Here is an 11,363-nt window from a genome sequence, read left to right as displayed (position 1 = left end):
AATTGGCATGCTGACTGCAGGAATGTCCACCAGAGCTGTTGCCAGAGAAGTGAATGTTAATTTCTCTACCATACGCCACCTCCAACATTGTTTTAGGGAATTAGGCAGTACATCCAACCGGCCCTACAACCACAGACGTGTAGCCCAGGACCTCCGAATCCGGCTTCTTCACCTACGGGATCTTCTGAGACCAGCTACTATGGGTTTGCACAACCAAAGAATTTCTGCACAAAATGTCAGAAACCGTCTCAGGGAACCTCATATGCATACTCGTCATCCTCACCAGGGTCTTGACCTGACACCAGATCGGCTTCGTAGCCGACTTCAATGGGCAAATGCTCACCTTCGATGCCTACTGGCACGCTGGAGAAGTGTGCTCTTCACGGATGAATCCCGTTTTCAAATGTCCTGAGCCGATGGCAGTGTCGTGTGGTTTGATGATGTCAACGGTGGGAACAGAGTGCCCATCGTGGCGGTGGGGCTATGATATGGACAGGCATAAGGTATGGACAACGAACACAATTGCATTTTATCGATGGCAATTTGAATGCACAGAGATACGGTGACGAGTTCCTGAGGCCCATTGTCGTGCCATCAATCCACCGTCATCACCTCATGTTTCAGTATGATAATGCACGACACCATTTCGCAAGGACCTGTACACAGTTCCTGGATGCTGAAAATGTCCCAATTCTTCTATGGCCTGCATACTCACCATACATGTCACCCATTGAGCAAGTTTGGGATGCTCTGGATTGATGTGTACGACAGTGTGTTCTAGTTCCAGCCAACATTCAGCAACTTCGCACAGTCATTGAAGATGAGTAGAACAAGATTTCACAGGCCACAATCAACAGTTTGATCAACTCTATGCAAAGAAGATGTGTCACGCTGCATGAGGCAAATGGTGGTCACACCAGATACTGACTGTTTTTCTGATCCACGCCCCTACCCTTTTTTAAAGCTATCTCTATTCCCAGTCATGTTAAATCCATAGATTAGGGCCTAATTCATTTATTTCAACTGACTGATTTCCTTATATGAACGGTAACTTTGAAATTGTTGCATGTTGCCCGTCAGTCAGAAGCTGCCAGAGCCGCCGTCAGTCAGGAGCTGCCAGAGCAGCCTGTCAGTCGGGAGCTGCCAGAGCCGTTCGTTACTCCGGTGCTACCGGAATCGCCTGTCACTCCGGTGCTGCCGGAATCTCCCGTCCATTCGGGACCCGTAGCTAGGGTCCCCGGTCGGCGGCGAGGGTTGCCGCTCTAAAGAGGCCACGGAGGCACGTTAACAGGCAGACAAAGACTATGGTGGAGTGGGGTCCACGTCCCTCGCCAGAGCCGCCACCACGGACAGACACCCACCCAGACCCTCCCCTATAGGTTCAGGTTTTGTGGCCGGAGTCCGCACCTTTGGGGGTGAGGTACTGTCACGTTCTGACCTTAGTTCTTTTGTTATGTCTTTGTTTTAGTATGGTCAGGGCGTGAGTTGGGTAACTTGTCTATGTTCCTTTTTCTATGTGGTGTGTTTGTGTTTGGCCTGGTATGGTTCTCAATCAGAGGCAGGTGTTGTTAGTTGTCTCTGATTGAGAATCATACTTAGGTAGCCTTTTCCCACCTGGGTGATTATTTTATGTTATGTGTATGTCACCTTTCAGAACTGTTTCGTTTAGTTTCTCCTTTGTTATTTTGTTTAGTGTTCTCGGTTTAATAAATACACTTTGGTCCTCACCTCATTCCAATGACGATCGTCACAGTACCTCCTGGACTCTGATCTGGTTTCGACCTTTTTGCCTGTCCACGACCATTCTTTTGCCTACCCCTTTTGGATTAATAAACATTGTAAAACTCCAACCATCTACCTCTTGTGGCTACATCTGGGTCTCGCCTTGACAGCAGCTACTACCACTACCGCTACTGCAACTACTGCTACTACTATCACTACTGCTCCTGCTACTGCTACTACTACTACTACCGCTACTGCAACTACTGCTGCTGCTACTACTACTACTACTAATACTACCGCTACCACTACTGCTATTACTGCTACTGCTACTAGTACTACTACCGCTACCTCTACTGCTATTACTGCTACTAGTACTACTACAACTAATGCTACTACTGCTGCTGCTGCTGCTACTACTACTACTGCTATTACTGCTACCGATACTACTGCTATTACTGCTACTGCTACTACTACTACTACAACTACTACTACTACTAGTACTACTACTAATACTACCGCTACCGCTACTGCTGCTACTGCTACTAGTACAACTACTGCTATTACTGCTACTGCTGCTGCTACTACTACTACTACTACTGCTATTACTGCTGCTGCTACTACTACTAGTGCAACTACTGCTACTACTACTACTACAACTACTACCGCTGCAGCTACTTCTGCTGCTCCTCCTCCTACTACTACTACTGCTGCTCCTCCTCCTACTACTGCTGCTAATGCTACTGCTGCTACTACTAATAGTACTACTATTACTGCTTCTGCTGCCGCTACTGCTACTACTGCTGCTACTATTATTGCTACTACTGCTGTGAGTGCGACTGCTGCTCCTTCTACTGCTACTACTACAGCTGCTGCTACCGCTACTGCTACTACTACTGCTACTGCTACTACTGCTGCGAGTGTGACTGCTGCTACTACTACTACTCCTACTACTACTACTACTACTACTAGTACTACTGCTTTGACTATGACTACAACTAAGACTACTACTAATACTACTACTCTTAAATCAAATCAAATCTTATTTGTCACATACACATGGTTAGCAGATGTTAATGTGAGTGGTGCGAAATGCTTGTGCTTCTAGTTCCAAAAGTGCAGTAATATCTAACAAGTAATCTAACAAATCCCCAACAACTACCTAATACACACAAATCTAAAGGGGTGAATGAGAATATGTACATGTAAGTATCATGTAAGATGTAATTTACAAAATGCCTCCAACACTCTACTCAGCAAATTGGATGCAGTCTACCACAGTGCCATCCGTTTTGTCACCAAAGCCCCATATACTAGCCACCACTGCGACCTGTATGCTGTCGTTGGCTGGCCCTCGCTTCATATTTTCCGCCAAACTTTGGAGATCCTTTTAATGTCTCTATTTTGGTTTGGTCAGGGCGTGAGTTGGGGTGGGCATTTCTATGTGTTGTGTTTCTCTGATTTTCTATCTCTATGTTTTGGCCGGGTATGGTTCTCAATCAGGGACAGCTGTCTATCGTTGTCTCTGATTGGGAACCATACTTAGGTGCCTTTTTTCCCACCTGTCTTGGTGGGAATTTGACTTTCTGTATGGCACTTTGCCTTTGAGTTTCACGGTTTGTTTTTGTATTGTTATTGTTTTGTAGGCGTCATTTTGATCATTAAAAGATAATGTACGCTCACCACCCTGCACCTTGGTCCTCTCCTTCAAACAGCCATGACATTTAAGCACCAGCTGTCAGAGCAGCTCACAGATCACTGCACCTGTACATAGCCCATCTGTAAATAACTACCTCATCCCCTTCTCCATTGCTTTATCTTGGCCAGGTCGCAGTTGTAAATGAGAATTTGTTCTCAACTAGCCTACCTGGTTAAATAAAGGTGAAATAAAAAAATATATATATATTTATATAAAAGTATATGGAGTGATGGCCGAACAGCATAGACAAGGTAGAATAGTATAAAATACAGTATATGTAATGTAATATATGTAAACATTATAAAAGTGGCATTATTTAGAGTGCATTGTATAAAGTGACTAGTGATCCATTTATTAAAGTGGCCAGTGATTGGGTCTCAATGTACGCAGCAGCCTCTGAGTTATTGATTGCTGTTTAGCAGTCTGATGGTCTTGAGATAGTATAATTATCTTATAGTGATAACAATATTTCTCATCATCATTATAATTATCCTCATTCTCTTTCTTGTCCTCCTCCTCCTCATCGTTATCACCATATAGTAGTAACATTCTGACTGTAAGTCATTCTTGGGCCACTGACCTTGATGATGTACAGTGCATTAGGAAAGTATACATTTTTTACCACATTTCTTACATTACAACCTTATTCTAAAATGGATTAAATACATTTTTCCTCATCAATCTACACACAATACCCCATAATGACAACGTGAAAATAGATTTTTAGAAATGGTGGAAAATGTATAAAAAATAATAAACTGAAATATGACATTTACATAAGTATTCAGACCCTAAGTATTCAAAATTGAGCTCAGGTGTATCCTGTTTCCACAGATCGTCCTTGAGATGTTTCTAGAACTTGATTGGAATCCATCTGTGGTAAATTCAATTGATTGTTGAACAGTTTCAACTGTTCTGCCTTATTATTATTCGACCATGCTGGTCATTTATGAACATTTGAACATCTTGGCCATGTTCTGTTATAATCTCCACCCGGCACAGCCAGAAGAGGACTGGCCACCCCACATAGCCGGGTTCCTCTCTAGGTTTCTTCCTAGGTTTTGGCCTTTCTATGGAGTTTTTCCTAGCCACCGTGCTTCTACACCTGCATTGCTTGCTGTTTGGGGTTTTAGGCTGGGTTTCTGTACAGCACTTTGAGATATCAGCTGATGTACGAAGGGCTATATAAATACATTTGATGTGATTTGATTGATTTGATTTGATTGTACATGATTTGGAAAGGCACACACCAGTCTATATAAGGTCCCACAGTTGACAGTGCATGTCAGAGCAAAAACCAAGCCATTAGGTTGAAGAATTTGTCCCTAGAGCTCAGAGACAGGATTGTGTCGAGGCACAGATCTGGGGAAGGGTACGAAAAAATGTCTGCAGCATTGAAGGTCCCCAAGAACACAGTGGCTATCATTTTTAATTGGAAAAATGTTTGGAACCACCCAGATTCTTCCTAGAGCTGGCCACCTGGCCAAACTGAGCAATCGGGGAGAATGACCTTAGTCAGGGAGGTGACCAATGACCCGATGGTCACTCAAACAGAGCTCCAGAGTTCCTCTGTGGAGATGAGAGAACCATCCAGAAGGACAACCATCTCTGCAGCAGCTCTCAAGCCTTTTTGGTAGAGTGGCTAGATGGAAGCCACTCCTCAGTAAAAGGCACATTACATTCCACTTAGAGTTTGCCAAAAGCAACATAAAGGACACTGAGAAACAAGATTCTTTGGTCTGATGAAACCAAGATTGAGCTCTTTGGCTTGAATGCCAAGCGTCATGTCTGGAGGAAACTAGGCACCGCTCATCACCCCACCAGTACCAACCCTACAGTAAGGCATGGTGGTGGCAGCATCATGCTGTAGCAATGTTTACGGCAGGTACTGGGAGACTTGTCAGGATCGAGGGAAAGATGAACGGTGCAAAGTACAGAGAGATCCTGCTCCAAAGCGCTCAGGACCTCAGACTGGCAGGAGTGGCTTCTGGATGTCTCTGAATGACCTTGAGTGGCCCAGACAGAGCCTGAACTTGAACCCTATCGAACATCTCTGGAGAGACCTGAAAATAGCTGTGCAGCGACGCTCCCCATCCAACCTGACAGAGCTTGAGAGGATCTGCAGAGAAGAATGGGAGAAACACCCCAAATACCGGTATGCAAAGCTTGTAGTGTCATACCCAAGAAGACTCGAGGCTGTAATGGCTGACAAAAGTGATTCAACAAAGTACTGAGTAAAGGGTCTGAATATTACTGCAAATGTGATATTTCAGTTTTTTTAAATGATACATTTGCCCACATTTCTAAAAACCTGTTTTTGCTTTGTCATTATGGAGTATTGTGTGTAGATTTATGATTTAAAAAACTCTTTCATAAGTTTTTGTATAAGGCTGTAACATACAAAGTCAAGGCATCTGAATACTTTCCGAATACACTTTAGATCCTATAATCAGCCAGGGATATAGTCTAGCAGGCCGGGCTGTGGTGGAGTGTAGTGGAGTCTGAGAGTGAGTCTGATGTAAAATCTGTTCCTCCATGCAGCCTGGTGCCTCTCCTCCCTTCTCCTCTCCTCTCCTCCCATCTCCTCTCCTCTTTTCTCTCCTCAAAGCTCTCTCTCTCTACACTAATCTGATTGATCTGAGGCACACAATCAATGTTTATGGCTGGGCGACTAGAGGTCAGGCTGTCACTGCTTCTCCAATTGCCTACTAACAATTTCAGCAAGGTTTTGCAAGTTAAAAAATACGCGCCGAGAAGCAAACAAATTATTTTAGGGGGAGGCAAGCCGTTTTGTTGGCCTCCCTCTCTCTCTCTCTCTCTCTCTCTCTCTCTCTCTCCCTCGTCGTCTCTCCTGCCTTGAAACAGGAGCAGATGGCCTGGTAATGAAAACCGTGTGCCTGCTCACATAAGTCTGATAAATGAAAATCACATTTTTTTAAATGAAAGAATTAGAATGAGGGTGAGGTACTAAACTTAGAGAAGGCCTGTATTGGTGAGAGGGGGAGTGCCCCCTGTTGATCTAGCATTCCTTTTCTCTGTCTCTTTCTCCAAATGTCTTGACACTGTGGATTTCATCTCTCTCTCTCTCTCTCCCTGCCAGCCTCTCTCTGCCCTCTGTCTTTCCCCTTCAAAATGCACTAGCCATTGGCAGCTATGTGTGAACAGAGCCATACCTCTTACCACCTAGTCAACTGGACCAATCAACAGACCGTATCTGGCTGTAATCAAAGCATTATTATTCAGCTAGATGTAGCCTCACACACACACCTTCAGGGGGAAGGCCCTGCCTCTGATACAGTCACAACCATGTTTCCAGGTTTCATAAAGCAGCTGGCTCCTGGCAGTAAAATGTGATATGCAGCAGGTCAGCAAGCTTGCAGCAGGCTCTGGGCTCTGGCCTCTGGACTCTGGGATCTGGCCTCTGTCTCACAGCGCTGTGCTATCCAGGCTGCTTGGGTTGTTGTTGTGTATTCTGATTTACAGGTGTAGGGAGAGTGGTAGCTCTCTCACAAGTATAGTAACTGAGTTAGCATAGGATAAGACAGTGCTGTGCTCCGAAGGGTAGAGCCATTAATGTCTGGCAGTCCTTACAGTGCAGTTAGTGTCATATTTCAAACCTGCAGAGGGTATAGGAAGTGAAATAGCGTTGCTGCTATATTTCGCATGTTAGTCCCGGGTGAGTGTATTGCAGGCTAATGATATCATCAGTCATCCCATACATCCCCATGGCTAAAATAATCATGATAAAAGTTTGAATGTGAGGATGACACACAATGCCTTTGGGAATGTACTGTGTGTGTGTGTGTGTGTGTGTGTGTGTGTGTGTGTGTGTGTGTGTGTGTGTGTGTGTGTGTGTGTGTGTGTGTGTGTGTGTGTGTGTGTGTGTGTGTGTGTGTGTGTGTGTGTGTGTGTGTGTGTGTGTGTGTGTGTGTGTGTGTGTGTGATGAAACTAAGGTTACGGAATGTATGTGTGTGTATGTGCGTGCCTGTGTGTGTGTTTGAGTGGGCCTGTGGGTGTGTGGGTGAGAGTACTTAATAAATTATTGATAATGTTATTTTTCAAACATTTGATTTAAATGTTGGTTCAATGCTGTTCATATATTCATAAATACAATCGGAGTATATCAATATGAGTCATTTCAACAGAATCCACAGGGGAGTCACGATCCTGCGCTTCTCCTCCAGATATAGAGGATTACAATGGCAGATAAATCCTCTTGGGATCTTTAACTCAAATGCCTTCTGAATGGAGCATTCCCATTTCTTTGATAACAGCTTTGATGTCCTAAAATGCACGGTTCTTTTATAATTCTTTATGGAATACAAAGTTATAATTTCATTCATTGAATAATATTTTTTTAAAGAAAAGGATATACATATACAGTTGAAGTAGGAAGTTTAAGTACACTTAGGTTGGAGTCATTACAACTAGTTTTCAACCACTCTTTTTGGGATAGGGGTAAGCATTTTCACTTTTGGATGAATAGCGTGCCCAGAGTGAACTGCCTCCTACTCTGTCCCAGATGCTAATATATGCATATTATTATTAGTATTGGATAGAAAACACTGACGTTTCTAAAACTGTTTGAATGATGTCTGTGAGTATAACAGAACTCATATGGCAGGCGAAAACCTGAGAAAAATCCAACCAGGAAGTGGGACATCTGAGGTTTGTAGTTTTTCAAAGCTTGGCCTACCGAATACACATTGAGATGTGGATGAGGTTGCACGTCCTAGGGCTTCCACTAGATGTCAACTGTCTTTAGAAACTGGTTTGAGGATTCTACTATATAGGAGGGGCTCATTAGACCTCTTTGAGTCAGTGGTCTGGCTGAGAGCCTCTGTCTCATAATGTGCACTCCCGACAGGGTTACCTCTCGTTCCAATGCTTTTCTGAAGACGAAGGAATTCTCCGGTTGGAACATTATTGATGTTTTATGTTAAAAAACATCCTAACGATTAATTCCATACATCGTTTGACATGTTTCTAAAGGACTGTAACGGAACTTTTCAAGTTTTTGTCTGGACGAAATGTTTGCGCCTCATGAAGATGGATTACTGGGCTGAACATGTTAACAACAAGTGGCTATTTGGACATAAATGATGGAACTTTATGGAACAAATCAGTTATTTATTGTCGAACTGGGATTCCTGGGAGTGCCTTCTAATGGAGATCATCAAAGGCAAGTGAATATTTATGGTGTTGTTTCTAACGTTGTTGATTCCAAAATGGCGGATATTCGTAAAGTTGGCGTAAAGTTTTTAAAAAATCTGACAGGGCGGTTGCATTAAGGAGAAGCCTCTTTAATTCTGTGAATAACACTTGTATCTTTTATCAATGTTTATTATGAGTATTTCTGCAAAATCACCGGATGTTTTGGAATCAAAACATTACTGCACGTAAGAAGCCAATGTAAACTGAGATTTTTGGATATAAATATGCACATTATCGAACAAAACATACATGTATTGTGTAACATGATGTCCTATGAGTGATTAATTTGATCTATATTTCAGCTTTTTGTGACTCCTATCTTTGGCTGGAAAAATGGCTGTGTTTTTTCAACTTGGCTATGACCTAACATAATCATATGTTGTGCTTTAGCTGTAAAGCATTTTTTAAATCAGACATGATGGGTAGATTAACAAGATGTTTATCTTTCATTTGCTGTATTGGACTTGTTAATCTGTGAAAGTTACATATTTCCAAAAAATATTTTTGAATTACCTGCCTTTTCAGCGGAATGTTGTCGAGGGGTTTCGCTAGCGGAACTAGAAAGGTTAAGAAACGCTAGAAAGGTTAACAAACTATAGTTTTGTCACGATTGTCTGAATGAATGGACCAAGGCGCAGCATACTTAGAGTTCCAAATGTTTAATAAATATGCAACTCACCAAAAACAATAAAGGCGAAAATGAAACGTGACGTTCTGGGCTGCTCACAGGCAGCTACACAAAAACAAGATCCCACAATCAACAGATGGGAAAGGCTGCCTAAATATGATCCCCAATCAGAGCCAACGATAGACAGCTGCCTCTGATTGGGAACCATACCAGGCCAACAAAGAACTAGAAAACATAGGTTCGCCCACCCTAGTCACACCCTGGCCAAACCAAATAGAGAATTAAAAGGATCTCTAAGGTGTGACACGTTTTGACAAGTCGGTAAGGACATCTACTTTGTGAATGACATAAGCAATTTTTCCAACAATCACAATTACAGTTGGTCAGAAGTTCACATACACAAAGTTGTCTGTGCCTTTAAAAAGCTTGGAAAATTCCAGAAAATTATGCAGTGGCTTTAGAAGCTTCTGATAGGCTAATTGACATCATTTGAGTCAATTGGAGGTGTACCTGTGGATGTATTTCAAGACCTGCCTTCAAACTCACTGCCTCTTTGCTTGACATCAAGGGAAAATCAAGAGAAATCTGCCAAGACCTCAGAAAAAAATGTCCAGATGCATGAAGGTACCACATTCATCTGTACAAACAATAATACTGTCACGCCCTGACCTTAGTATTCTTTGTTTTCTTTATTGTTTTGGTTAGGTCAGGGTGTGACATGGGTGATGTTTGTGTTTTTGTACTGTCTATGGGTTTTGTAGGTTTATGGGGTTGTTTACTATCTAGTTGTTTATGTATGTCTATGGTTGCCTAGATTGGTTCTCAATTAGAGGCAGCTGTTTATCATTGTCTCTGATTGGGAACCATATTTAAGCAGCCATCGTCTTTGGGTATTTCGTGGGTTATTATCTATGTCTATGTCTAGTTGCCTGTGTCTGCACTAGTTTTATATAGCTTCACGTTCGGTTTGTTGTTTTTGTATAGTTTGTTAAGTGTTCTTCGTCTTCATTAAAAAGTATGTATTCTAATCACACTGCGCTTTGGTCTCCTCTTTACGATGAGCGTGACAAATACGTTAGTATAAACACCATTGGACCAGGCAGCCGTCATACCACTCAGGAAGGAGACACGTTCTGTCTCCTAGAGATGAACCTACTTTGGTGTGAAAGTGGAAATCAATCCCAGAACAACAGCAAAGGACCTTGTGAAGATGCTGGAGGAAACAGGTACAAAAGTATCTATATCCACAGTAAAACGAGTCCTTTATCGACATAACCTGAAAGGCCGCTCAGCAAGGAGGAAGCCACTGCTCCAAAACCGCCATAGAAAAGCCAGACAACTGTTCGCAACTGCACATGGGGACAAAGATCATACTTTTTGGAGAAATATCCTCTGGTCTGATGAAACAAAAATAGAACTGTTTGGCCATAATGAACATCGCTATGTTTGGAGGAAAAAGGGGGAGACTTGCAAGCCAAAGAATACCATCCCAACTGTGAAGCATGGGGATGGCAGCATCATGTTGTGGGGGTGCTTTGCTGCACGAGGGACTGGTGCACTTCACAAAGTAGATGGCATCATCAGGGAGGACAATTATGGTGATATATTGATACAACATCGCAAGACATCAGTCAGGAAGTTAAAGCTTGGTCGCAAATGGATTCTTCCAAATGGACAATGATCCCAAGCATACTTCCAAAGATGTGGCAAAATGGCTTAAAGGACAACAAAGTCAAGGTATTTGAGTGGCCATCACAAAGCCCTGACCTCAATCCTATAGAAAATGGGCAGAACTGAAAAAGCGTGTGTGAGCAAGGAGGCCTACAAACCTGACTCACTTACACCAGCTCTGTCAGGAGGAATGGGCCAAAATTCACCCAACTTATTGTGGGAAGCTTGTGGAAGGCTACCCGAAATGTTTGACCCAAGTTAAACAATTTGAAGGCAATGCTAATGAATACTAATTGAGTGTATGTAAACTTCTGACCCACTGGGAATTTGATGAAAGAAATAAAAGCTGAAATTAATTATTCTCTCTCATATTATTCTGACATTTCACATTCTTTCAATAAAGTGGTGATCCTAACTGACCTAAGACAGGG

At 42.7% G+C, this 11,363-nt stretch overlaps 1 protein-coding gene across 1 annotated transcript in view; it reads right to left on the bottom strand.

The window, feature by feature from the left end:
• Nucleotides 1–1,106: 1,106 nt before the first annotated feature.
• LOC116353477 (uncharacterized protein DDB_G0271670-like) overlaps nucleotides 1,107–11,363 on the bottom strand; it is a 157,394-nt gene continuing 147,137 nt past the window's right edge. The window contains exons 3-4 of the mRNA XM_031789257.1: nucleotides 2,039–2,738; nucleotides 1,107–1,262 (exon numbers count right to left, since the gene is read on the bottom strand). Coding sequence (XP_031645117.1) covers nucleotides 1,107–1,262; nucleotides 2,039–2,738 — 856 coding nt within the window. The remainder of the gene's footprint in view (nucleotides 1,263–2,038; nucleotides 2,739–11,363) is intronic.

The sequence above is a fragment of the Oncorhynchus kisutch genome, linkage group LG14, assembly GCF_002021735.2.
Source record: "Oncorhynchus kisutch isolate 150728-3 linkage group LG14, Okis_V2, whole genome shotgun sequence".
NCBI classification, from domain to species: domain Eukaryota; kingdom Metazoa; phylum Chordata; class Actinopteri; order Salmoniformes; family Salmonidae; genus Oncorhynchus; species Oncorhynchus kisutch.
The sequence above is the reverse complement of the archived record's forward strand: the minus strand, read 5'-3'. Positions and strand labels throughout refer to the sequence as shown.